The sequence below is a fragment of the Lepidochelys kempii genome, chromosome 8 (assembly GCF_965140265.1).
Source record: "Lepidochelys kempii isolate rLepKem1 chromosome 8, rLepKem1.hap2, whole genome shotgun sequence".
Taxonomy (NCBI): Eukaryota; Metazoa; Chordata; order Testudines; family Cheloniidae; genus Lepidochelys; species Lepidochelys kempii.
The window spans coordinates 47,338,223-47,363,264 of NC_133263.1; the positions used below are offsets into that span (position 1 = coordinate 47,338,223).

At 44.8% G+C, this 25,042-nt stretch overlaps 2 protein-coding genes across 2 annotated transcripts in view; one reads left to right on the forward strand and one right to left on the reverse strand.

The window, feature by feature from the left end:
- Positions 1 to 25,042, forward strand: part of METTL18 (methyltransferase 18, RPL3 N3(tau)-histidine) — a 32,044-nt gene that overhangs the window by 2,707 nt on the left and 4,295 nt on the right. The window contains exons 2-6 of the mRNA XM_073356379.1: positions 913 to 2,629; positions 3,242 to 3,486; positions 7,185 to 7,285; positions 9,700 to 11,167; positions 13,624 to 13,791. Of these exons, the coding sequence (XP_073212480.1) occupies positions 1,173 to 2,276 (1,104 nt within the window). The 5' untranslated portion in view covers positions 913 to 1,172 and the 3' untranslated portion in view covers positions 2,277 to 2,629; positions 3,242 to 3,486; positions 7,185 to 7,285; positions 9,700 to 11,167; positions 13,624 to 13,791. The remainder of the gene's footprint in view (positions 1 to 912; positions 2,630 to 3,241; positions 3,487 to 7,184; positions 7,286 to 9,699; positions 11,168 to 13,623; positions 13,792 to 25,042) is intronic.
- LOC140915862 (14 kDa phosphohistidine phosphatase-like) lies at positions 15,982 to 19,055 on the reverse strand. The gene is made up of 3 exons (XM_073356380.1): positions 18,837 to 19,055; positions 18,086 to 18,210; positions 15,982 to 16,214 (listed from the first exon to the last, which is right to left on the reverse strand). The coding sequence occupies exons 1-3, from the start codon at positions 18,976 to 18,978 to the stop codon at positions 16,122 to 16,124; spliced, it is 360 nt and encodes a 119-aa protein (XP_073212481.1). The 5' UTR covers positions 18,979 to 19,055; the 3' UTR covers positions 15,982 to 16,121.

Genomic DNA, 25,042 nt, shown 5'->3' on the forward strand with positions numbered 1-25,042 from the left:
TTCACAAACCCCTTAATTGTCTTTTGTTTTCTCCTCTGTGAAATGGGAATAGTAATAATTGCTTACCTCAAAGGGATGTTACAGGGTGGCATTAGATAATATTTGTAACTTATGTTGTCCTTAGGACAGAGGTGAAAGTAAGCCAGTACGCCCCGGTACGGTGTACCAGCAAGAGCCGGTGCACCGTACTGGGGCAGCCCGGCTTCCCCAGGGGGCAATTTAAAGGGCCTGGGGCTCCCAGTAGTGGCTGGAGCCCCAGGCCCTTTAAATTGCCTCCAGAGCCCCGCTGCTGGAGCCCTGGGGTAGCAGCTGCGGGGCTCTGACGGCTATTTAAAGGGCCTGGGACGCCCCTGCTTCTACCGCTCTGACCCTTTAAATAGCTGCCGGAGCCCCACCGCTGCTACTCCAGGGCTCCGGGGGCTATTAAAAGGACTGGGGTGGTAGAAGTAGGGGAGCCGCAGGCCCTTTAAATAGCCCCCAGAGCCCTGGGGTAGCGGGGGCTCCAGGAGCTATTTAAAGGGCCGGGGCTCCAGCTGCCTCTGCCGCCCTGGTCCTTTAAATAGCTGCTGGAGCCCTGCCACTTCCCCAGGGCTCCGACGGCTAATTAAAAGCCCTGGGTAGTAGAAGCAGTGGAGCCCTGGGCCCTTTAAATAGCCCTGGGAGCCCTGGGCTGCTGCTGCTACCCCAGTGGGGGAGGGGAGGAGGAAAAGGAGGGGCACTTACCTTACAGGGTGGGCTGGGGCTGGCTCTGACCCCCTCAGCCCCTCCCCTTCTGGGGGCCAGAGCTGGCCCCAGCGTACCGGTAAGTCACTCGACTTACTTTCACCCCTGCCTTTGGATAGGTACAAGTGCAAAGTATTTATCTTTCAATTTAATGAAATGTGATATTTGACATATATTCTCTTTTTATAGAATTCAACAGATGAATTTGCAGAGAAGGTGGACATTATACCTGCAAAGTAGAGGCTTTCATAGTGATGAATAATGTAAAGATCTTTGCAGACAGTTTTTACTTACAGCAGAGCAGCCTTATAGCCAGCAAGCAAGTTCTTATCTGCACAAGCCATAGAAGAAAAATCATATTTATATTAACAGTTTCATTGGCTGAGTGTCTGCCCTATTGTAACTTAGGATATAAGCTGTGATTTATTTTTTTCGTACTTCATAGGAAAATGGCTTTTCAGTTTAACTTCTCTATTGAAGAGAAAGCAGAAAATGAACTCGAGACTCTTGGTGATACAGCCTTGCAGCTGGAATCTGCACAGGCTTCTTTGAATCCAGGCGGATCTACAGAAAAGAGCAAAGAAATTTCATCAGTAGAAAATGTTTTGCACAAGGAGTCTCTGTGTGCACATGAGGCAATACCCAAAACGGCAGCTCCATTAGCAAACTGTAGCCCCGATAAAAGCCAGGTCCAGGTGCTGCCAAAGAAACAAGCCCACTTTAAAGTTGCCAAAGAGCATAAGATTCCTGAAGATTTAAGCAAAGTGTTAGAAAATAAAGTTATGGAAGCTGTACAGGGCCTATACTATGTAAATATTTCCGTGGTGGAAATGACCCTTTCAAATGACTCCCATGAAGAAGACATAGTGTCTAAAAGTATTTCTTCTCACTCTGATCTTATCACAGGCATCTATGAAGGGGGGCTGAAAATATGGGAATGCACTTTTGATCTCATGGATTATTTGTCAGAGGCTGAAATGCAGTTTATCAACAAGACAGTCTTGGATCTTGGTTGTGGGGCTGGGCTGCTGGGAATAGTTGCATTAAAGAAAAAAGCTAAAGAAGTCCACTTTCAAGACTATAACCACACTGTGATTGATGAAATAACCTTGCCTAATGTGGTGGCTAACTGTACTGATGGTGGTGGTGATGGCGGAATTAGTGAACCTCCTTCAAAGAAGCACAAGAAAGCAAACTTTGTACCAGCTCTCATGTCTAAGTGCAGATTTTTTTCTGGAGAATGGGCTGAGTTTAGCCAATTCATGTTAAGTGGCAACAAAGCCTTTTCAAAGTATGACCTTATTCTCACATCAGAGACCATCTACAATCCTGACAACTACAGTGCTTTGCATGATACGATTTCTAAACTATTGGATAAAAATGGCCGTGTGTATTTGGCTAGCAAAGCACATTATTTTGGGGTGGGAGGCGGTGTGCATATCTTTGAGAAATTCATTGAAGAGAGGAATGTGTTCAGGACTAGAACTGTCAAAGTTATCGATGAAGGACTGACGCGGTACATTATTGAAATGGCCTTTAAGATTTCCAGTTAATCCACTCATTCCCCATTGTGCCTGTTAAATATCTTAGTAAAGATGTGATTTATAGCCAGATGTCCCTCTGCCTTTTTATCTGTTGAGTTGTTCTGAAATGTCTTATAGGTCAGGTTTCTTTTTCCTTCTTTGTGTGAGTGGGAGAAAAAGGTGAAGAATTCATTTTCACTATATAATTATATATATTTGCTTTTTTCATATGAGTTTTTATAAGTGTTGTCAGAAAGTGCCAAATTGACAAGGTGAGGCACTCTTAAATTCTCTGTCTTAAAACAGATATAACAGAGAAAGCAGCTGTACAACTTTCTTCATCCATCTACCTCCTCTCTTCTCTACAGGGACCACCTCTAGAGGTAAGGGAACTCAGCTTCCATTCCAATTCAATTCTTGGCCCGTCTGCTGAGGCTGCCCAACAGGGGTGTTGGTTAATACTCTGGTTGTGGCAGTGACACTGGTCCACTAAAGATTGGACTGAAACCAATTAATTGAACGTAAGCCACTGAAGGGTCATCAGATGGTAATTACTAGCAATCAGCCCTCACCGGGGCTTGATTTAAAACTTGTAAATATCCTACTCAAACTACAGACTTGCATCCTACCTACCTAAAAGTCTCTAGCAAGGTCTTCACATTCTGTCCTAAGCTGTAGTGTAATATTGTGCAGTGTAAAATTGAATCAACTAAATACGTCAGAGGTGCCTGTATTCAGTGGTGGATTAAGCATTTCCTGTGTAATTTAACCACACAATTTGGATCTAAAGGTGGGGAATATTTGAGGAGGGGGAAAAAGATACAGTAAGAGCATAGTAATTCCATGCTCTAATAATAATGTGGCAGTAGGGATGTATTACCGACCACTTGACCAGGATGATGATAGTGACTGTGAAATGCTCAGGAAGATTAGAGAGGCTATTAAAATAAAAAAATAATAATAATGGGGGGTTTCAATTATCCCCATATTCATAGATACTAAGGTCAGAAGGGACCATTATGATCATCTAGTCCGACCTCCTGCACAATGCAGGCCACAGAATCTCACCCACCCACTCCTGTGAAAAACCTGGGTACATGTCACCTCAGGACGGGATACAGAGATAAAGTTTCTTGACACCTTAAATGACTACTTCTTGGAGCAACTGGTCCTGGAACCCACCAGAGGAGAGGCAATTCTTGATTTAGTCCTAAGTGGAGCACAGGATCTGGTCCAAGAGGTGAATATAGCTGGAACGCTTCGTAATAGTGACCATAATGTAATTAAATTTAATATCCCTGTGACAGGAAAAACACCACAGTGGCCCAACACTATAGCATTTAATTTCAGAGAGGGGCACTACACAAAAATGAGGAGGTTAGTTAAATAGAAATTAAAGGGTACAGTGCCAAAAGTGAAATCTCTGCAAGGTGCGTGGAAACTTTTTAAAGACACCATAATAGAGGCTCAACTTAAACATATACCCCAAATTAAAAAACACAGTAAGAGAACCAAAATAGAGCCACTGTGGCTAAACAACAAAGTAAAAGAAGTACTGAGAGGCAAAAGAGCATCCTTTAAAAATTGGAAGTTAAATCCTAGTGAGGAAAATAGAAAGGAGCATAACCTCTGGCAAATGAAGTATAAAAATAGAATTAGGAAGGCCAAAAAAGAATTTGTGGAACAGGTAGCCAAAGGCTCAAAAAGTAATAGCAAAAAAAATTTTAAGTACATCAGAAGCAGGAAGCCTGCTAAACGACAATGGGGCCACTGGACAATCGAGGTGCTAAAGGAGCACTCAAGGACGATAAGACCATTGCAGAGAAACTAAATTAATTCTTTGCATCTGTCTTCACAGCTGAGGATTCCCAAACCTGAGCCATTCTTTTTAGGTGACAGATCTGAGGAACTGTCCCAGACTGAGGTATCATTAAAGGAGGTTTTGTAAGCCTGACTGCAGTACCAGGCAAACTGGTTGAAACTATAATAAAGAACAATATTGTCAGACATGTAGATGAACATAATTTGTTGAGGAAGAGTCAACATGGTTTTAGTAAAGGGAAATCATGCCTTACCAATCTACTAGAATTCTTTGAGGGGCCAACAAGCATGTGGACCAAGAGGATCCAGTGGATATAGTGTACTTAGATTTTCAGAAACCTTTGACAAGATCCCTCACCAAAGGCTCTTATGCAAAGTAAGCTGCCATGGGATAAGAGGGAAGGTGCTCTCATGGATTGATTAAAAGATAGGAAACAAAGGGTAGGTATAAATGGTCAGTTTTCAGAGTGGAGAGAGGTAAATAGTGGTATCCCCCAGGCGTCTGTTCTGTGACCAGTCCTATTCAACATATTCATAAATGATCTGGGAAAAGGGGTAAACAGTGAGGTGGCAAAATTTGCAGATGATACAAAATGACTAAAGATAGTTAAGACCCAGGCAGACTGTGAAGAGCTACAAAAGGATCTCTCAAAACTGGGTGACTGGGCAATAAAATGGCAGATGAAATTTAATGTTGATAAATGCAAAGTAATGCACATTGGAAAGCATAATCGCAACTATTCATATAGAATGATGGGGTCTAAATTAGCTGTTACCACTCAAGAAAGAGGTCTTGGAGTCATTGTGGATAGTTCTCTGAAAACATCCACTCAATGTGCAGCGGCAATCAAAAAAGCAAACAGAATCCCGGGAATAATTAAGAAAGGGATAGATAATAGGACAGAAAATATCATGTAGCCTCTATATAAATCCATGGTACAACCACATCTTGAATACTGTGTGCAGATGTGGTAGCTCCATCTCAAAAAAGATATATTGGAATTGGAAAAGGTTCAGAAAAGGGCAACAAAAATTATTAGGGGTATGGAATGACTTCCGTATGAGGAGAGATTAATAAGACTGGGACTTTTCAGCTTAGAAAAGAGAGGGCTAAGGGGAGATATGATTGAGGTCTATAAAATCATGACTGGTGTAGAGAAAGTAGATAAGGAAGTGTTGTTTACTACTTCTCATAACACAAGAACTAGGGGTCATCAAATGAAATTAATAAGCAGCATATTTAAAATAAAAGGAAGTATTTCTTCACACAACACACAGTCAACCTGTGGAATTCCTTGCCAGAGGATGTTGTGAAGGCCAAGACCATAACAGGGTTCAAAAAAGAACTTGATAAATTCATGGAGGATAGGTCCATCAATGGCTATTAGCCAGGATGGGCAGGAATGGTGTCCCTAGCCTCTGTTTGCCAGAAGCTGTGAATGAGCAACAGGGGATGGATCACTTGATTATTACCTGTTCTGTTCATTCCCTCTGGGGCACCTGGCACTGACTACTGTTGGAAGACAGGATACTGGGCTGGATAGACCTTAGGTCTGACTCAGTAGGGCCGTTCTTATATAGGTGTCCATGACTTACAGTAAATTGTTTTTTTCCAATTTGTCACACTACATAGTGATTAATGTATTTTATCCATGTCACTCAAGCCCATAAAAGTTGGGTGCAGGATCCATAATGCTGTCATTTTGACTACATTGCTATTCAGATAAAGGGCAGGAAACCCTTTAAGTTGATGACTTTTTATCCAACAAAAATAGCTTTCAAAACAGCTTGCAATTTTTTTTATATCAATCATATGAACAGGCAGTCCTGGAATGGTGTTTGAGACATGGCTAAAATTGTCCATGTGATGAAAGAGAAGGAGAAACCAGAAACACAAATCTTGGCTGTATCTTGTGCTCCAGAATATAAGCTTATATTTTAAAAAAAATAAATAGCACTTACTAGCCCTTATGACTTGAAGAAGAGGAAAAATTACATCTACCTGAGATTGCAGGCAGTCTGAAAAAACTGCTTTTAAATACTCCACTAAAGCTTAATGATAACAATTATTTTATAATCAAGATCCTTCATTTTTGGTAGTTGCTAAAAATTCTCTCTGAAAAATTCCCAGGTTTTTGACAAAGTTAGTATTTGGGTTTTATCAATGTTACTGTTTTAGCTTGGACCCAGAAAATTTTTCAGGTGAAGTGAATGAGGCTGCGCTGAAAGGCTGGGGCCAGAAGAGGCTCTGTGTGGCAGGGGGGCCAGTTCTCATGGGGTGTAGCGCTTCTGCTCCATGTAGGCCAGTTACTGCAGTGGTTGGGCTATCTGAGCTCCCTGCCCATCTCGCTCCCCCATTGCACCGAAGAAGCGGACAGGGTCTGAAAGGGCGGCGTTAGCAGGGGACCAGAAGACTGCACTGAGTACTGGCCCCCTCTGGACAGAGCCCCTCCTGACCCTGGCCCTTCAACAGAGCCCCATCTGCTTTCCCTGGCTGACGGGCAGGGGTCAGGAAGAGAGTGGAAGGCTGCATCTTGTGATTACTGGTGGAGTCAGAAGGGGACTCTGTCTGGCAAGTGAAGCAAATAGGGCTGTGTGCCCTGGAGGGGGCTCTGTCTGGCAGGGGGTCCAATTCAGCTTCCCTGGCCCTTCATCCTGGCACCATCTGCTTCCTCTTCACAGTGAGGGAGGAAGACAGGCAAGGGTCCAGGTCTGGCCGCTGAGACCACCTACCCACTGCATACTGTGGGTACCGAGCACCCCTCTCCCACCACCCGCTGCCCTTCATTTTCAGTTTTTACCCATTTTTCACTGTTTTTAAAATTTTGAATAAACATTGATAAATTCCTGGCAAATTAAAACAAAAAACTGAAAACGAAGAGCCCTATGTATAATGTTAATATTTATACAACTGGCCAAAGCACAGAAGGGTGATTACATTATAAAATCTACCCAATCTACTTTTAATGGCAATGTGTTTGGGCATAAAGGGAGGGAGGCTGTGGACAAAGGTTGGCAGAGCATTGCTACCGTTTCCCAATCTGAGCCTCAAGGCAGTGGGAACTGGTTGTGTGCCTTAATGACCAGTGTGTGTCTCTCACTTTACTATTGCCTCAGGGAGTCAAAAGTCTTTCAGAGCTAAGGGAGTGCAATCCATTTGCACTGGGAGCACTGATACGCAAGAAAGAGAATTCTAGATGTGTTTTGTTGATGAAAAGGTGCGTATAACCATCTACTACTTTATCGTATCCTTCTGGAATGAACTTTTTTCCGTAATGGAAAAGTTGCCTAATTCCTCCCATTCCTGTCCCCAAAACTATTTAAGAAGACTTCTTATAGAAAAAAATTAATATATATAAAAGAAAGCCACCTTCCAGCAGCAATAAGCCACGGCAGCCTAGTTCTTAGGTTTCTAGTACAATGCTCAGATAGTTGAATGCATTCACCCTTTGAACTTGTGCCTTGCAATACACACAAGGTATTTACTAATAGCCAATTAGAGCAGACCTTGAGCTGGCTTACTGCTGTATTCTCCCACATTTTAAATGTCACTAGTCATGCAATGTATCTTTCCCCACATTCTTTTGAGAATATACTTCACTATCAGAACCAACTGTTGTTTTTTCCTGATGTTCAGCATGTATTTTCCTCGCATAATTTCCTCACTTTATTCTTAGCTATAGCTTCTTGGAACATCTTTGAGGTTTTTATATATCAGACCTTTTAAGGTTTTATACTTGGAGGTTTTATTAGCGCTATACCACAGGGTGTAGAGGCAACTACAAAACAGGAGAATTGACATAGTATAATTAATTTCCCCTTTCCATATCATGGCCCAAAGGTAGATAAAGAAAATAATCCATTTACATCATTTGTTTGAGATGAAACCACCAAAAACAACTCTGGAGCTTCTAAATTCCCCATTCGCTTTCCTCATGTTTTATTCTCCATGATTCTACTCCTGCTAAAGTCAGCAGCAGCAGTCACATACTTCAAGGGAGATGGATTTGGCCATTGATTTTGGAGGTTGGTAAGTCTGAGGTTGGAAGATGGATATTGTCAAGGCTGATTCCCCACTCTGGCACTTCAAGTGCAGAAGGTGGGGCCCCCCAAGGATTCTAAACTTTAATACTGGCAACTCCAGGCTTGTATTAAATTCCCAAGGTCACAGCTTTTCTCTGTCCTTGGATGGGTAGATGCTGCCACCACCCAAGTGCAAAAAACCCCTTTGGGAACCCAGGAAGGTGCACTTGGGAATTCCTTCCTGTGGGGTACCCTCAAGCCCCTTCACCCCCCCCCCCTTTGAGCTGAGAAAGAAAACAAAGGAAATCCGCTGTTACCACCAGCTAATTAAATAACCTGTGCACAAACCTCATAGGACACAAAAACCCAATCCTGTTCTTAAAAAAGGTAAATTTTATTAAAAACAAAAAGAAAGAAAATACATATGGAACATAGGCTATTGCTAGATCTAAAAAGAGGAAATGCAATAATTAAGCATCAAGAATGGTGAATTTCTTGAGGTCAAGCTTAAGGATTACAAGCAAAACAAAAGCACCTGGGGTTAGCACAGAGGAGACCACAAGCCATAAAAAATAAAAGAGATAAACTTAATTGTATCTTCCTAGACATTTCCTGATCTACTTACATATCTGGGGTTTCAAATGTGTAGTTTCTAGGTATGATCTGATGATTTTTCATACCTGACACAAGCTCTTACAGCATAGTTCCAGCCCTGTCTCTCCTCTCCAGAGAACAACAACAGACAGGCAAAGGAGTTTTTTCCTGATTTTAAAAAGTTCTAGCCCTCCCATTGGCTCTTTTGGTCAGGTGCCCACTCCCTTCCTTTTACCTGTGGACTTTTTAACCCTTTAAAGGTAAAGCAAGTAGAGAACAGCTACTAACAAGGATTTTATAGCTAGCCAACTGGCTGGTTGGGTGTCCATAAAAGGGAGCTACCCCCCTCTTCATTTATCTTTATCAAATGTATCATTCTTTCCCTTCTGGGTATGTCTACATAGCAAAAGCCAGACATGGGCTGGCCTACATGAACTAGCTTGAATCCACCTAACACAGATAACAATAGCAGTGAAAACAGTGCAGAGCAGGCTAGCAAGCCAAGTAAATACCTAGGATCAATGCCCGGCTTGTAGTACCCATGTTGAAGATGGGAATTACAAGCCTGGCACAAACTCTGGGTATGTACTTGGCTCACTAGCCCGCTGTGCACTGTCTTCAGTGCTATTGCTACCTATGCTAGTTGGATTCAAGCTAACCCGTGCACACTCTTAGACAAGGAGTCACGCTACCGCTTCCCCCAATTGTCAAATCATCACAACCCTATAGACTAGCTCTAAATCATCTTTTCAAAATCTGGAATTAATAGCCTCTACTCTTTCCCCTTCTTCTGGCTAAGTGAGGAATGCAGGTAATCAGTGTTCCCTATACACCATATCCCAACCCCCGCTTCCCATAACCTCTTCACTACTAGATTAGGGGATAGAATCCAGATGCTTCTTCCCACCCCAGTCCCCTTTGTAGGAGCATGATGCATCACTGAGCCATCTACAATTTCCTGTGTGAACAAACTAGATTGCAGCCCAACACCTCTTTCTCCTCTGCCCATTCCCAGAACTCATCCCAACTCCACCCTCACGTTTTGGAAGTGTGACTTGTATGATCAGATATCCGGTCTGGCTTTGTCTTTCCAGTAAGTACTGCAGGGAGACTGATAACAATCCTGTCCAATTCTCTCAGGAAAGTGAGTTTTAAAGACTTTGTTTCTGTTAAAGAGTTTGCTTTATCTGATGATCTTTCTTTGAAGAGAGTATTTGCTGATTACAGGAACTGAGACCATCAATCAGTCCAACTTTGTGCACAGGAACCAGTGAGGCAGTATAACAGCAGCACTTAAAGTTATCTTTTTCTGTTGAAAAATTTAGGCAAAAACAAAGGGAAGATGCATAAGGGAAGGCTCACTGGAAAATGTTCTTTTTAGAAACAGTTCTGGTTCTCTTACCCCATTCTTGGTTTCTAGACACATTGGCATGGAAACATGTTCTGTAGTCATAATCCCTATAGGGAAATCAAAGCTGGGATCTGTATTATCGACGAATTATTAGTTACTTCACAAGTGCTAGCTTCGTGCTGTCCAGAATTAAGATGTGGGATTCTGACTACAAGTGGTTAATTGGCATCATGGCCTCTCCACTGTGATGTAGACACCTGTATAATGGAAACTGGGCAGAGGCAACCATACATTTCACACAGGCTGCCAAACAGATATCAGATAGAAAATGGATCTTGTAGGAGGAAACTTATCTCTTGGATACCATAAGTAGAGTATGCATCAGGAATCCTAGCAGAGGGAATAACAAGGATTTAACTATATTTACATTATTGATTTACTACTTGTAGGCAATACAGATGTAGTCTTCAGGGGATATTTTAAGAACAAAGGAATTATGTTGACAGATAGTAGTGTAACAAGAGGCCTGGACTTGACATGACCCACAGCCATCTTGTCTATGGATTTAGCATAACTCACATCCATCTTGTATACTCAGCCACCATAAATTGGAAATATAACTATAGAGTCAGGAGTATTCAGCTTTGGTGTAGACAGATAGAAAAATATCAGCTGCATTACTAACAGGGATAATTAAATTAAAATCACAGATTCATGGGAATAGAAGGGAGTATGGACAAGATAACCTTGAGTTTCTGCAAATTTCTTACTGGGTGCCTGTCTGAGTTTCTTGTTAAAACTTGCTTTTGCTGATAAGTAGAAATTATAAGGTTTTGCTCTTGCTAGAGAAATTGTTTTAGTCCATTAGGGGTTATGATTGGTTAGATTTAGTGTATAGTCATGCTTTGAATAAAGTTATTGATTATGGTATGGATAAGAGGAACTCTCATTTTAACTATAATGAGGGTCAGAAAATAAGCTTGTTGGAACTTAATTCTGGGATACAATTCAAGACCAAAGCTGCAAGGACTTTTAACCCCTGGATGACCATACTGTGCAGAACCCAGAGCCCTGGACGAGAGCGGATCCTGACTGGCCATCGAGAGATGTCTGTCTGTCTTTGTTGGGAGTGGTGAGCATTAAATGCTTGGCATGTATTTTCCATTGATTTGTTGCTAATTGCCAATAAGTACATGTACATGTTTAAGGATATTCACCACGTGAAGGTTCTTTCACTGGGAAAAGACCCCGCAGACCCACAGAGCCCTGAGCCTACAGAAGGATAAGTTGGGTCCCTTGTCCCTGAGTACTCACGAGGAGAGGTAGGAGACGGGAGCCTTAAATTGTGTGGGTAGTAGTAGGGCATTATGTGGAGAGGAATGGCGTGGAAGAAAGATACTGAGAAGATTATGGGATATGTTAGTTAACAGGGAATTAAGGATAACATCACTACTGTAGGAAGGGATGGGGAAAGATGCAATAAGACAAGACTTCAGATGCAATCCAATCTAGAGATATGTAAGGCCTTGAAGGCTAGGACAAAAAATGTAAACTAAATGCCATGGAGGAGGGGAAGTAAGTATAGAAATTTGAAGAGGAAGGAAACATAGTGAGCTTAATGGTAGAAAGAGAATTTTATGGGCCACAGTCTGTATGGAATGGAGAGTTGCAATGCAAGTATTACAAAAGCCAGAGGAGGATGTTGTGGTAGTCAAGATGTGATAAGGACAGATATGACCACGATTTTTAGCTGGAACAGAAAGGAAGGGTTGCATCTTCAATATGCTGTCAAGTAAGTGAAAGATTTGGACACAGCCTTAGATGTGTCAGGAGCAGATAGAGGAGTCAAAGCCTTGCAATTTTGAAGCGTGGATGGTGATTGTCAGCAATGACATTGAATAAGGGGAGCAAAGAGTTTTGGAGGAAAAAGTCAAGAGGACAGTTTTCACCATGCTAAATTTAAGCTGATGGAAAGATATCCAAGCAGGTGATGTCAGCTAGGCTGAGGAGCAGGATTGGAGGAACGGAGACCGGTCAGAAGTGAAGAGGTAGATTTGTAAGTCTGGTGTAAGTAGCAGTTGAAGCCATGCGACCAGATAGATTATCCTGAGAGAAAGCGCAAAGGGAAAAGAAGGGGACCTAATATTCAACACTACAGGATCACCACCCACCAGAAAATACACTGAAGGAATGATCAGAGAAATAAGAAGATGACAGAGTTGTGAAGGGAAGACAAAATTCTAAGGAGGGTATAATTGACAATATCAAAAAAAAAAATCAGGAGGAAGGTCAAGGATAAGCAAATATGGACCCTGCGATTTAGCCAGGTAGAGTTTATTAGAAAGTTTTGGTAAGAGCAGTTTCAGTAGAGTGAAGGGGTTGGACGCCAGATTGGAGGGGGATCCAGGAAGTAGCATGTTTGATTTAGAACTGAAGAGAACAGGAAAGATAGGGATAGGTGGGAGAGGCAGGTGATTTCAAGAGTGTTTCGAGGAGTCCCTGAGGACAGGAAAAACTGGACAAATATTCTATACAGGCTTGAGGAGACATAAAACGCACACCTACCTGAGCCTGAACCAACCCAAAATTTCTCCAGAGGGAGCTAAGAAAACCTAGCCTGGCTTGACCCTATTTATCTTTGCAGATTAGGTGAGATCAGGCCTGTTCACAGAAGTTATCCACACAGAAGACTTAGATAGTGAGGTTCGTGAACTGTAGCTTTAAACATATTTCCCTCACAAATGTAGATCTAATTTATAATGCTTTCCTTTGGCCATAGAAATCTTGGCATATGGGGATTCCCAACAATTTAATCTGGACTATTTTAAATTGAAGCAGAATCAAATTATTCGGTATTTATAAGAACATAAGAATGGCTGTATTTTGTCAGACCAATAGTCAATCTAGCCCAGTAGCCTGACTCTGACAGTGGCCAATGCCAGAAGCTTCAGCAGGAATGAACAGAATGAGGCAATTATGAAAGATCCATGCTATAGACCAGTCCCAGATTTTGGCATTTGGAAGTTTAGGGACACTCAGAGCATGGAGTTGAATCCCTGATCATCTTGACTGTTTTATACCCGTGATCATTTTTGTTGCCCTTCTCTAATTCTAATTATCTTTTTTTGAGATGGGGCAAACAGAACTACCTGCAGTATTCAAGGTGTGGGCATAACAGGGATTTGTAGAGTGGCATTATATCTATCCCCTTCCTAATGGTTCCTAACATTGTTAGCTTTTTTGACGGCTGCTGCACATTAAGCAGCTGTTTTTGGAGAACTGTCCATGACAACTCCAAGATCTCTCTTATTTTTTCTAATGTGCATTTGCCAGTTTGTTGTCCAGTTACCCATTTTTATGAGATTCCTTTGTAACTCTTACCAGTCAGCTTTGGACTTAACTATCTTGAGTAATTTTGTATTGTCTGAAAATTTTAATATCTCACTGTTTACTTCCTTTTATGTTTCATCTATGAAATGTTGAACAACACAGGTTCCAGTACAACTCACTGCTGGATTCTACCATTTACCTCTCCATTGTAAAAACCGACCATTTATTCCTACCCTTTGTCTCCTGTCTTTTAACTAGTTCCTGATCCATGAGAAGACCTTCCCTCTTATCCCATGACTACCTACTTTGCTTAAGAGCCTTTGATGAGGTATCTTGTCACAGGCTTTCTGAAAGTTCAAGTTCACCATATCCACTGGATCACCTTTGCCACGCTTGTTGACACGCTCAAAGAATTCTAATAGACAGGTGAGACGTAATTTCCCATTACAAACACTGTGTTGACTCTTCCCCCAACATATCATATTCATCTTTGTGTCTAATAATGCTGTTCTTTACTTGTTTCAACCAGTTTACCTGGTACCGAATTTAGACTTACAGGCCTGTAATTACCAGAATCACCTCTAGAACCTTTTTCAAAAACCAGCATTATATTAGCTACTCTCAATCATCTGGTACAGAGGCTGATTTAGGCAATAGGTTACAGACCACAGTTAATAGTTCTGCAATTTCATAGTTGTGTTCCTTCAGAACTCCTGGGTGAATACCAGTGTTCCCTCTAATTTTTCTTACCCATATTTGGCATGAAGTTTGTTATGTGCACCATATGGAGGGGATGTGTGACACATAACAAAACTAATGTGGTGGGGGTGGGGCCAAGGGGTTCAGAGTGTGGGAGGGGTCTCAGGCCTGGGACAGAGGGTTGAGGTGCAGGGGTGTGAATACTCCGGCTAGGGGTGCGGGCTCTGGGGTGGGGCAGAGGGTTGGGTGCAGGGGATGAGGGTTGCATCTGGAGGTGCAGGCTCTGGGGTGGGGCTGGGGATGAGGAGTTTGGGGTGCAGGAGGATGCTCCGGGGCTACAGCGGGGAGAGAGGACTCCCCCCAGCCCTCTCTCCCCACAGCAGCACCTGGGCTGGCGGGGGAGAGGCGCCTCTCTGCAGCGGCAGCTCCGGACCTGGGGCCACAGGATAGGTGCTCCTCTGCCAGCCCCTGCAGTTCTGGCCAGAACTAGGTTCAGTGGCTCCCCGGCTGCAACAGGTCCAGGGCTGGGTTCGGGGAGGGGTGCCCACGACCGGTCCAGGCCAGGCCTATCCCAGTGGCAGCTGGGGCTGGGCTGCCCGGGTTCACGCTGCACTGCCCCGGCCACAGCTGGGTCCGGACCAGGAAGTGCTCCCCCAGCTGGGGTAGGGGCACCCGAGCTGTGGCAGGTCTGGGCTGCAGCATAGTTGGGGCAGGGGGGGCATCCCAGCCGTGGCAGTGTGGGGGAAGGGCACCCCTCCCCCAGGAGCGGTGGATTCCCTGAGCGCCTGCGCAGCACTAAATAGGCTGCTGCATGGCCGTGCTGCTTACAGGGAACATAGGTAAATACCATCTGGGCCTGATGACTTATTACTGTTTTATCAATTTGTTCCAAAATCTTCTGAGAAACTGCCTCAGATTGAAGTGACAGTAGAGATTTGTTACCTAAAAAGAAGTCTCACGAGTAACAATTAGCCCCAAATACTCTAGAGCAGTGGTTCTCAAGCTTTAGCAACCCAAGGACCCCCCTTTTGATTTAACATTTTTCAGGGACCCCCAGTTCCTCCGCTCAGCCTTGCCCTGCCCCACCCCTTCTCCAAGGCCCTGCCCCCTGCTCACTTCATGTGTTGCTCACTCTTCTCCACATCACTAACTTTCACTAGGCTGGAGCAGGGGTTAGGGTACGGGCTCTGGGGGAGAGTTTGGGTGCAGGAGGGGATGTGGGGTCCAGGAGGCAGTTTTGCCACAGGAGAGGGTGTGGGGTGCAGGCTCTGGGGGGGGGAGTTTGGATGCGCGAGGGGGTGAGGTGCTTAGCAGGGTCAGCTCCCGAAAGTGAACAGCCTATCCATCTGACAGCAGCTCCTGGGTGGGGAAGCCAGGGGATCTCTGCCTGCTGCCCCTGCCTGCAGGCACCACCCCCGCAGCACCCTTTGGCCGCAGTTCCTGGCCAATAGGAACTGCAGAGGCAGTGCACTGAGACTGCCTGCCCCTCCCTGCCCCCCAGACACATGCTGGCTTCCTCCGGGAGTGGTGAGGAGCTAGGGCAGATAGGAATCCTGTTCCCCAGCATGCTGAGAGGGAGGGGGAGGAGTTTCTCAGCATGGCCCATGGACCCCCCCGGTGTACTCTCAGGGACCCAGTTTGAGAAACACTGCTCTAGCATAAAGACAGATGCAAAGAATGCATTTAGCTTCTCTGCAACAGTCTTGTCCTGCTTGAGAACTCCTTGAGCACCTATATTGTCCAGTAGCCCTGCTGACTGACAAGCTGCCTACCTCCAATGTATTTAAATTAGTTTGCTGATTGTTTGTGTCTTTAGCTAGTTGCTTTTCAAATTCTTTCTTATTATACTTTTAACCTTGTCAGCATTTATGCTGCTCTCCGTTTTCCCAGTAGGATTTAATTCCAATTACTAAAAGATGGAGAACACACAATTTTTTTTTATTTAAAGCTAACAGATAAAGCTAACAGTGATTTATTTGAACATAACGTAGACTTCAATTCTGTATCAACAGCTAGAGTGCAAACTTCCTTTGTATTTCAGATTCCAGAGTAGTTTTTCATTTCTTGTCATCTGACCAAGTGATTTTATAGTCTTGGTATACTTTTTTCAGTATTTCTACGGTCACTGCATGATCTGCTTTACCATATCCCTGCAAAAAAGATAACAAAAGATTTTGAAGGGATGCAAAATATAAGGCTACAGGAGTATCAAGTCCCAGTTAACATTTTAAATATCCAGATTTATGGCCTTATGCTTCCCCCTGCACAGAAGTCCCACTGAGGTGAACCAAGTTCTGTTTATTACCTCTCAAGAATATCTGAATTAAAATGTTTCCGAGTTAGAAGCCAGGAAAATCAGAGTTAAAGTTGCCCTTAACAAGGCATTGATTCTCACTTAGGTAACTACAAGAGCCTTAACTCTGCTCCAGGAGGACCACACAAGTAAATTGACATTTAAGCTACATGTTACACAACTAATACAAAAAGTCATTTTCTACACACAAGGTCTGCCCACATAAACAAGCATGGCTATATCAGACATAAGTAGTCTTGGAAGAATTAGCTTTTTAATTGGTAAACATGGATTTCACCATATACACAAAAAATATTTTCATTGATAATAATCAAAATGTACAGATAGGCAAAGAAAGCAACATGCTGCCTGAAAACTTAGTTTGATTTAAGGATATTTACTTTGTATATTTTGACATGTGATGTTGACAATTTGTGTTTTAGTGGTTAGAAAGCTTGAACTTTTTGCATCTCAACGTGTACTGCTATTAAATTATTGTCTAAGCCAACCTATCACCCCCACTAATGTAGGAAATTAGTAGCTGAGCTCCAGTGCTGGCTCAGACATTGCTTTAAGTCTCAAGGAGCTCAATCTATTTAATCCCAGCCACAGAGTTCACTTCAAAGAACTCCTCAAGCATTCCTCTAATTCTCATAGTTTACCCAAGAGCTAAGTATCAATAGCCCCATTTAACCTAACTATGTCCCTATTTTTAAAGTCACACAACAAAAAACCAGGACAAGAGCCAAGTTGCTTTGATTTACAGGCCAAGATGTAACCTGCTATTCCAGAGTGCCATTCAGCTTTTCTGTATCTCCATTTTTCTGTCTGACAAAGTGAAACTTTGCAGTTACACAGTACGCCTCTAAAGTTCCGGGCACTTGACAATGGTGGACAAACAAAGTGTGGGGTATAGTTAACTGCCCCTTCTTCCACTATCTTGGTGGCAGAAGGGAGAGATGCTGCTGCCTGTGCTGCACACCACCACCATTAATCCAGGAGTTTGGTCATGAATTGTTTGATTCTGCCACAAATATTGAGCAGGCTCTAGAAGACCCCTAATGTTGCATGCCATCTCCCCTCCCCATAGAGCTTTGCCCCCACAATATGATATCTGAGAAAGAGCCCTAATTAAAAAAAAAAAAGTTTAAGCTGGTTTGGGGCTATAACTGACCCGGAGGAAAAGTGACCTTGAAGAACTGCTACTTTCTATACAGGATTGAGACAACATGTCTTTACATCACATGGAACTAGTCTGCTCTGTTCCACATTAGTAACTCAAGAAATCCTTGTTTCTTATCATTTACTCTCTGCAGTGGTGAGATGGGATGGAAACTGCGGTGTGTTCCACATATATGGATAATTCATTGCTTCTGTTGGTCATTTTATAAACAAACTGTATTTACAGACTGAGCCATGTAAGTAAGAGATACATAGACAGAGGCATGCTCTATACCTACAGTACAGGATTGTGAGTCAGGAGCTGCTGAGTTCCAGTTACAGCCGTGACACCCATTACTGTGTGACTGTGAGTAAATCAATCTAACCTCTTTGCTGTAGCTTCCCCATCTAAAATAGGCCATCTTTACCCACCTCAGAGGGGAGCTGTGTGGACTAACTAATTAATGCTTATAAGTGATCCATCAGAGTGCTGAGAATTATTACTAGTATTTTTAAATAGAGCCCTAAAATGTTGGTTTTTAAAGGAAACTAATACATGGCACTTACTGTGGAAAGACCAAATACCCGCATTTTCTTGTCTTTGCTATTATGGTCAATTTTTCCTCCTCCAAGGCACTTGCATTCAAAGCCCAACTTTTCCATTTCAGGGTTTACTTTTTCAAATATATGATCTGCAAAATGAAGCCAGTTCAATCCATTAACCAGAACTCAGGTTTCACTTGGGGATTACTTTCAATCCTCTCTTTTCAGCTACCTAGTATTTTTTTCCGGTTTCCTTCGGGAAGCTGGTAAGTGAAGGGAAAGACCCGTTGTTACTTACACAGCTGGGCCCTAGCAAACCCCAGAACAGTGGCTGCCGGGTCCACCGTCTCACCAAGTCAGAGGCTGCTCAGAAGTGCAAGTTTCTGAGTGAAACGTACCAGGGCCGGACACCAGCGCAAGTCGCTCCTCACCCGGCGCGGCGCAGCCACAGGAGCGATGGTGCAGGCGCAGCCCCGCAGCGGGGCCGAGGCCTAGGAGCAACCCCGACAGAGACGCTCTATGGGGGGGGGGTTAAGAGCAGCGCCCCGCTCAGCGGGGAGAGCGCTGTCCGCACAGCAGCAGCGGCTCCGCGGGAGCCGGGCCACCCCGGAGGTGCTGCAGCAGCAGGGGAGGAGCGGCCCATGGCGGGGCAGCCGGCTCCCCCCCCCCAAGAAAGCGGTTCGGAGGGGGCGATCGGCCCGGGGGGCGCATGAGGCGTCAGCCGGGCTCCGCCCCCAGCTCCCCCGCCCGGCCTTGGCTCGTGGCACCGACTCACTGTGGAACTCGGCGGCCGCGGTGCCCCGGACGACGTCCCGGTGCTCGGCTCCCCCCGCGCGCTGCACCCGCACCAGGATGTATTTGAACGTGCCGTCCGGATCGATCTCCACTGCGGGCACCGACTCTAGCTGCCCGGCCATGGCCACCCCTCGGGGCTGAGAGCGGGCCAGCCGCCGCTGCTCCGCGCATGCGCCGAGCGCACTAAGCAGTGGGCCGCCGAGAGTCGGGCTAAGGCCGGGGTTACTGGCTCGTGCCACTGGGGGCGGGGTTAGGACGGCGGTTGCTGGCTCAAGCCGTTAGAGGGTGGGGTATAACTGTCACAGGTTCCCTCCCCCCATTGAATGACTGGGAGCTAAAGCCTCCCCAAGGCTCCTTCCCCAGCCACCTGCTGTGCCCAGGTGCCCAGCTGTGGCCAACTTCAGGGGCCAAATCCCTAATATCATGAGCCAGGCCTTAATGTTGGGAGAGTTTAAAAAATCCAGCCCCGCTGTCTTCCAAGGGTCAAAAGTCATGAGTCAGGCCACCAACAACCCTGAGGGGCTAAGGGTAGAGCCCTGTGTGGGGCTATTTTTTGCATTTGTATCCCGCTTCCACTGCAAAATCCTTAAACCCTGCAAATCCTGCAAGAGAGACAGAATCTCACATGCTACTAAAAAAAAGTTGGTTAATATATATATAAACAGAATTCAGACATAATTTTTACCGCTAAAAGAATAAAATCTTGCTTAAACGATGTAAAAATACTTTAACTTCCGTTATAATAGACATCAAATCCCTTGCTTACATTTAAGTATTAAAACCTTTATTTAAAAAAAGACAAGCTTGCTTTACATTGCTGAAATTCTATTTATGACAAAGTGCTGACGTGTATATCATATGGAGCGTCCAAACAAATTGCACCACAATTTTGCCTTAAATTGTGCAGATTTTTTGTAATGATTATAAAAAGTAAGTTCTTTTAAAAAACTGGATTTATTTTTAAACTGCTTAAGCACCATTTTTGAAACTTTGAAACACCATTATTTAGATGTCAGGATTATTACTGCTTTTAAAAAAAACATTTAACAGAAAAACTGCTCACAGCATTGACAGCATGCTGATACAACAGTGACAGTCTGTGCATATGTGATGTCACAGAACAACAAAACCAGTGAGTGTGATTCTCTGACCTGACTTGAGCCGGTGTACTACACCTGATTCAGAGCAAGGGAGCTAAGTATATATAGGAAAGAGAGTTGGTATGGCAACCCCCATTTTTTCATGTTCTCTGTATATATATATGGTTTCAGAGTAGCAGCCGTGTTAGTCTGTAGTCGCAAAAAGAAGAGTGCTTATGGCACCTTAGAGATGAAAAATTTATTTGAGCATAAGCTTTCGTGAGCTACAGCTCACTTCATCGGAGTGAAGCTCACGAAAGCTTATGCTCAGATAAATTGGTTCGTCTCTAAGGTGCCACAAGTACTCCTTTTCTTTCTGTATATATATATCTTCCTACTGTAGTTTCCGCTGCATGCATTTGATGAAGTGGGTTTAGCCAACGTAAGCTTATGCCCAGATAAATTTATTAGTCTCTAAGGTTCTTTTTGCTGATATAGACTAACACAGCTACCACTCTGAAACCTGAAACAGAATAATTAGCAATTTTCCAAATAGGCTACTCTTGGTAAACTGACAAGAGATTTAGTCCCACTAATTACCGCAGTCTGTTTTCTTTTGCCCACCCAGTCCTGCCTGCAACAAAGTACATTTTATCCACTCCCGTTGTTATGGCAGCAAGACCCACGGGATCCCAGTCCCACTGCAGGGCTTTAGCTGAGGGTTCCCCCCTACCCCGTATGCAGGTGGCAGATGGTGCTGCCCACGCTCCCACTTCACTGAGAAGATTTTGGTCCCTGCCACCATGAGGGTTGCCAACATTCTACTTGCACAAAACCAAACACCCTTGCCCTGCCCCCTGCCCTGTACCTCTTCCGAGGCTCTGCCTCCAGTGGTGAGCTGGAGCCGATTCGCACCGGTTCACTAGAACCAGTTGTAAAATGTCCATGAGGGACAACCGGTTCTAAAAGGGCTTCTAAATTTAACCGGCCAAAAGTGGCGCCATAGGTGCCGACTCCATGGATGCTCCAGCCCTGGAGCACGCAAGGGGAAAATTTGGTGGGTGCAGAGCACCCACTGGCAGCTCCCCGCCCCAGCCCTAGCTCACCTCCGCTCCGCCTCAACCTCCTCCCCTGAATGCGCCGCCCCGCTCTGCTTCTCTGCCCCCGCAGGCTTCCCGCAAATCAGCTGTTCGTGCGGGAAGCTGGGGCGGGCTGAGAAGCAAGCGGCAGCTTTGCACTCAGACCCAGGGAGGCGGAGGTGAGCTGGGGCAGGGGGGCATGAGGGCGCAAGGAGGGCCGCCCGTGCCGCAGCAGGTAACCCCGGGGGTGGGGGGGCGCAAGGGAACCACTCCCCGCCCCAGCTCATCTCCGCCACCCTCGGCCTGAGTGTGAAGCCGCAGCCTGCTTCTCAGCCCTCCCAGGCTTCTCACTGAACAGCTGTTTCACGGGAAGCCGGGGTGGGGGTGGGAGGCGCGGAGAAGCAGAGCGGGGCGGTGCATTCAGGGGAGGAGGTGAGCTGAGGCCAGGGCCAGGTGCGGGGTGGGGAGCTGCCGGTGGGTGCTCTGCATCCACCAAATTTTCCCCGTGGGTGTTCCAGTCCCGGAGCACCCACGGAGTCAGCCTAAGACACCACTTTTGATGTGATCAGTGGGGGGAGCGGCCGCTTCCCCTGCTCTCCCCCAGCTATGCTACCCTGCCCCTAGGAGCCAGAGGGACCTGCCGGATGCTCCCTGGGAGCTGCCCCAGGTAAGCACTGCTGGGACTCCCCACCTTGCTCCCCGGCAGGTCCCTCTGGCTCTTAGGGGTGGGGTGGGCACCCACTACGATGGCCCACGAGACCCTCCTGCCTGGTTCTGGGGGCAGTCAGAAGACAGGGGAGGGGGATGGATGGGGCAGCGATTCCAGGGGGCGGGGGTGGGCAACGACCCTCTTGTGGGGTGAGGAGGGAACCGGTTGTTAAAATTTTGGCAGCTCATCACTGTCTGCCCCTGCTCTGCCCCTTCTCCTAGGCCCCGCCCCTGCTCACTACATCCCCCCTCCCTCTGTCACTCACTCCCCCCTCTCACTCATTCGCTCATTTTCACTGGGCTAGCTCAGGGGGTTGGGGTTCGGGAGGGGATGAGGGCTCCATCTGTGGGTGTGTGCTCTGGAGTGGGGCCAGAAATGAGGAGTTCGGGGTGTGGGAGGGGGCTCTGGGCTGGGGCAGAGGGTTCAGATGCAAGAGCGGGTGAGGGCTCCGGCTGGGAGTGCAGGCTCTGGGATGGGGCTGGGGATGCGGGGTGTTGGGTGCAGGAGGGTGCTTTGGGCTGCCCCGTCTGCAGGCATTGCCCCTGCAGTTCCCATTGGCCGTGGTTCCTGGCCAATGAGAACTGCGTAGCCAGCACTTGGGGCAGGGGCAGCATGTGGAGCCCCCTGGCTGCCCCTATGTGTAGGAGCCAGAGAGGGGACATGCCGCTGCTTCCGGGAGCCGCGTGGAGCCATAGCAGGCAGGGAGCCTGCCTTAGCACTGCTGCGCCACTGACTGAACTTTTAACAGCTTGGTCAGTGGTGCTGACAGGAGCTGACAGGGTCCCTTTTCGACCAGACATTCCGGTTGAAAACCGAACGCCTGGCAACTCTAGCTGCCGTTGCACTGCCCATCACTTCTGTCCCTCCCACAGCTCCAGCAGCTTTTCACCCAGTCTGTTGCTGAGGTGAGGAGCGGCAGAGCTGCCCTGAGCTAATGCAACCATTTGTGCCCCTTCCACTCCTGTGAGAACAATGTGGGGTCCTGTGGGATGCAGGCAGAGCTCTCCCCACCTCTGCCGCCCCTCTGATTGGCTGCGGTTGCCTTGGAGGAGGAGCAGTGGGGAAAGCAGTCAATTGGGTAGGGGGGTTCCCAGGCAAAGCTGGAGCATCTCCCAGATGGGGGCAGGCTTGCCAGTGCTCACATGACTCGTGAAGATCTGTGGAGAGCTGAATGTGCAATATGGCCGCTGGTGAACGTATCACAAATCACAAAATGTTTTCCTGCGCTGCTGTCAAAACCCTGGCCATGCCAGGGGAGTGTCTGCGGGACTAAAAAACACAATATAACCTTTTTCTAAAAAAACAAAAGCTTTATGATTTTGGGGCCAATCTCATAATTTTGGGGAGTCCAATTCATGATTTTTGATCTCTTGAGATTGGCAATACTGAAATAATAATTATTTGCCTCTGAGTTAGGAGTCACTTTTCCTAGCTGTTCTCTGTAACCACCAGAGCTAGAAATTTAAAAAAAACATTAAAACCAAGATCCTCTGTTGATCCCTTGATTCCAGGATGTGGGTCTTTAAGAAATGCACCATATGTCACAAGACATGCGATCAAATTGTGAAAGTTCACAATACTTTGAATCTAAAAAAATGGAATAAACGTATTGAAGTTGCTTCTGTTTCATGGGTTTTACATGGATCAATTTCGAGGTATTTTTAAATGTTTTTGTCAATTTTTAAAAGTATATTTATGTTCTCTTTTTTTTCATTCCTTCTCTTTTTCCTATCTTTGTTTTTTCTAGTAATTTTTGAAGAAGAATTTTTTTTTCTTGGAAAATGACTCAGAAAAAAACGTAGAAAAAGGAAAGGAAAAATGAAACATATCAAAATATTTATAACAAACTTAAAACAATGTTTAAAAATATTTTATTTTATTTTTCAACTAAAATACTTTTTGTTAAAAAGGAAATGTGATCAGTTCTAATAGGGAAACCCAGAGGTGACCTGAAAATGTTTGTTAAATGGGTGGGTTTGGGTTTCCCCTCTGTTTACCACAGTTTTAAGTTTTGTAAAGTTTTTTCCTTGGTTTTTTTTTAACCTTCGAAATAGCCAGAGTGTCCGATTTTTCTGACACGTTGAAAGGTCTCAAAAATGTTTATTATGAACTTCTAAACAGAAAAGGAGTGAGGATGATACTTCTCTAACAAATACTTATGTTAATTAGCCATTTCCATTGCTAACCCCGGGTATTCCAAACTCATGAGTCAGGCCTGAAGAAACTATGAGACTGGTTTGGAAATAATAAATTCTGGGTTCCATTTCTTTGCCTTCTGATTTTTGAAACTCTAGGTTATACACATTTGCAAGCCTTTCTCCACAACCACCATTTTTAAAAAATGAAAGCTGAGATTCTCATGTAATCAATTGACTCCATGTGCAGGGGCTTTAAGAGCAACACCAAATATTTCAAGACTTGTGATAAAATTGTGAGAGTTTGCAATGCTGCATTAAGGTTAAATAGGCATTAACAAAAACAAAGAGAGTTTTAAATTCTTGTACCTTTCAATTGCTCAGCTTTCACTCACTTGGATCTTGTGATGTCACAATTTCACTAGTTCTCTAGTCGTCATTGGCTAGAGTTAGGGTGACCAGATGTCCTGATTTTATCTTTGATAAGAGAGACCAAATGATTTGTTAACGGCCACACAGTGAGTCACTGGCAAAAATCAAGAATAGGATTCAGAAACATCCGACCAAGCTGATATAAACAGTTGTATCCACAACATTCACTGGGTAATGAATTAGTTCCTTATATTGTTCTCGTGTGATTTCCTGTCCGAATACTGAAAAAACACTCTTGTATGTTCACATCAAATGCCTACTCAGAAAAGAAAAAGCCCTCAGAGCTTTCTTTCAAGGGGAAATTCCAGAATATGTTCAGGAGATTATTAAGAAGTGCAATGTTTTCTTGTGTGATGCCACACAAGCCTTATCTAACTAATCTTGCTTTCTGGTATTTGGTCCTTGAATATCTTCTGTGCTCATTTTGGGTCATTCCCTCTGCCTTGTTAATATCTAACTATGTCTTGGAGTTGTTTGAAATTAATGTCCATAAAGTGTTTTGAATACAAAATACTGTATAAGTACTAAGAAATTAATTATTATCATGTTCATTATTGAGGCAATATAATACACTCTTTTTTTGGTATTCTCGATGGTCCTGAATGGGAATAGATAATGTGTTTGCACTCAGGAACAATGTGGATGTTCCTGGACTCTGTGTTTTGCACAATATTTCTTTCTCATTCTGACATTTGTGTGTTTCTACTGTTTCATAAGGTAGCCAGAGAAATAAGGAAACCAGCTGGACTGAT

What these genes read in the sequence shown, in the direction of transcription:
- LOC140915862 (XM_073356380.1), bottom strand. Translation starts at nt 18,978, where the DNA reads ATGGCCGGGCAGCTAGAGTCGGTGCCCGCAGTGGAGATCGATCCGGAC. An exon ending in CGCGGCCGCCGAGTTCCACA is followed by an intron (nt 18,211 to 18,836) that starts GTGAGTCGGTGC and finishes TTCATTTTGCAG; the next exon opens with ATCATATATTTGAAAAAGTA. An exon ending in GGGTATTTGGTCTTTCCACA is followed by an intron (nt 16,215 to 18,085) that starts GTAAGTGCCATG and finishes TCTTTTTTGCAG; the next exon opens with GGATATGGTAAAGCAGATCA.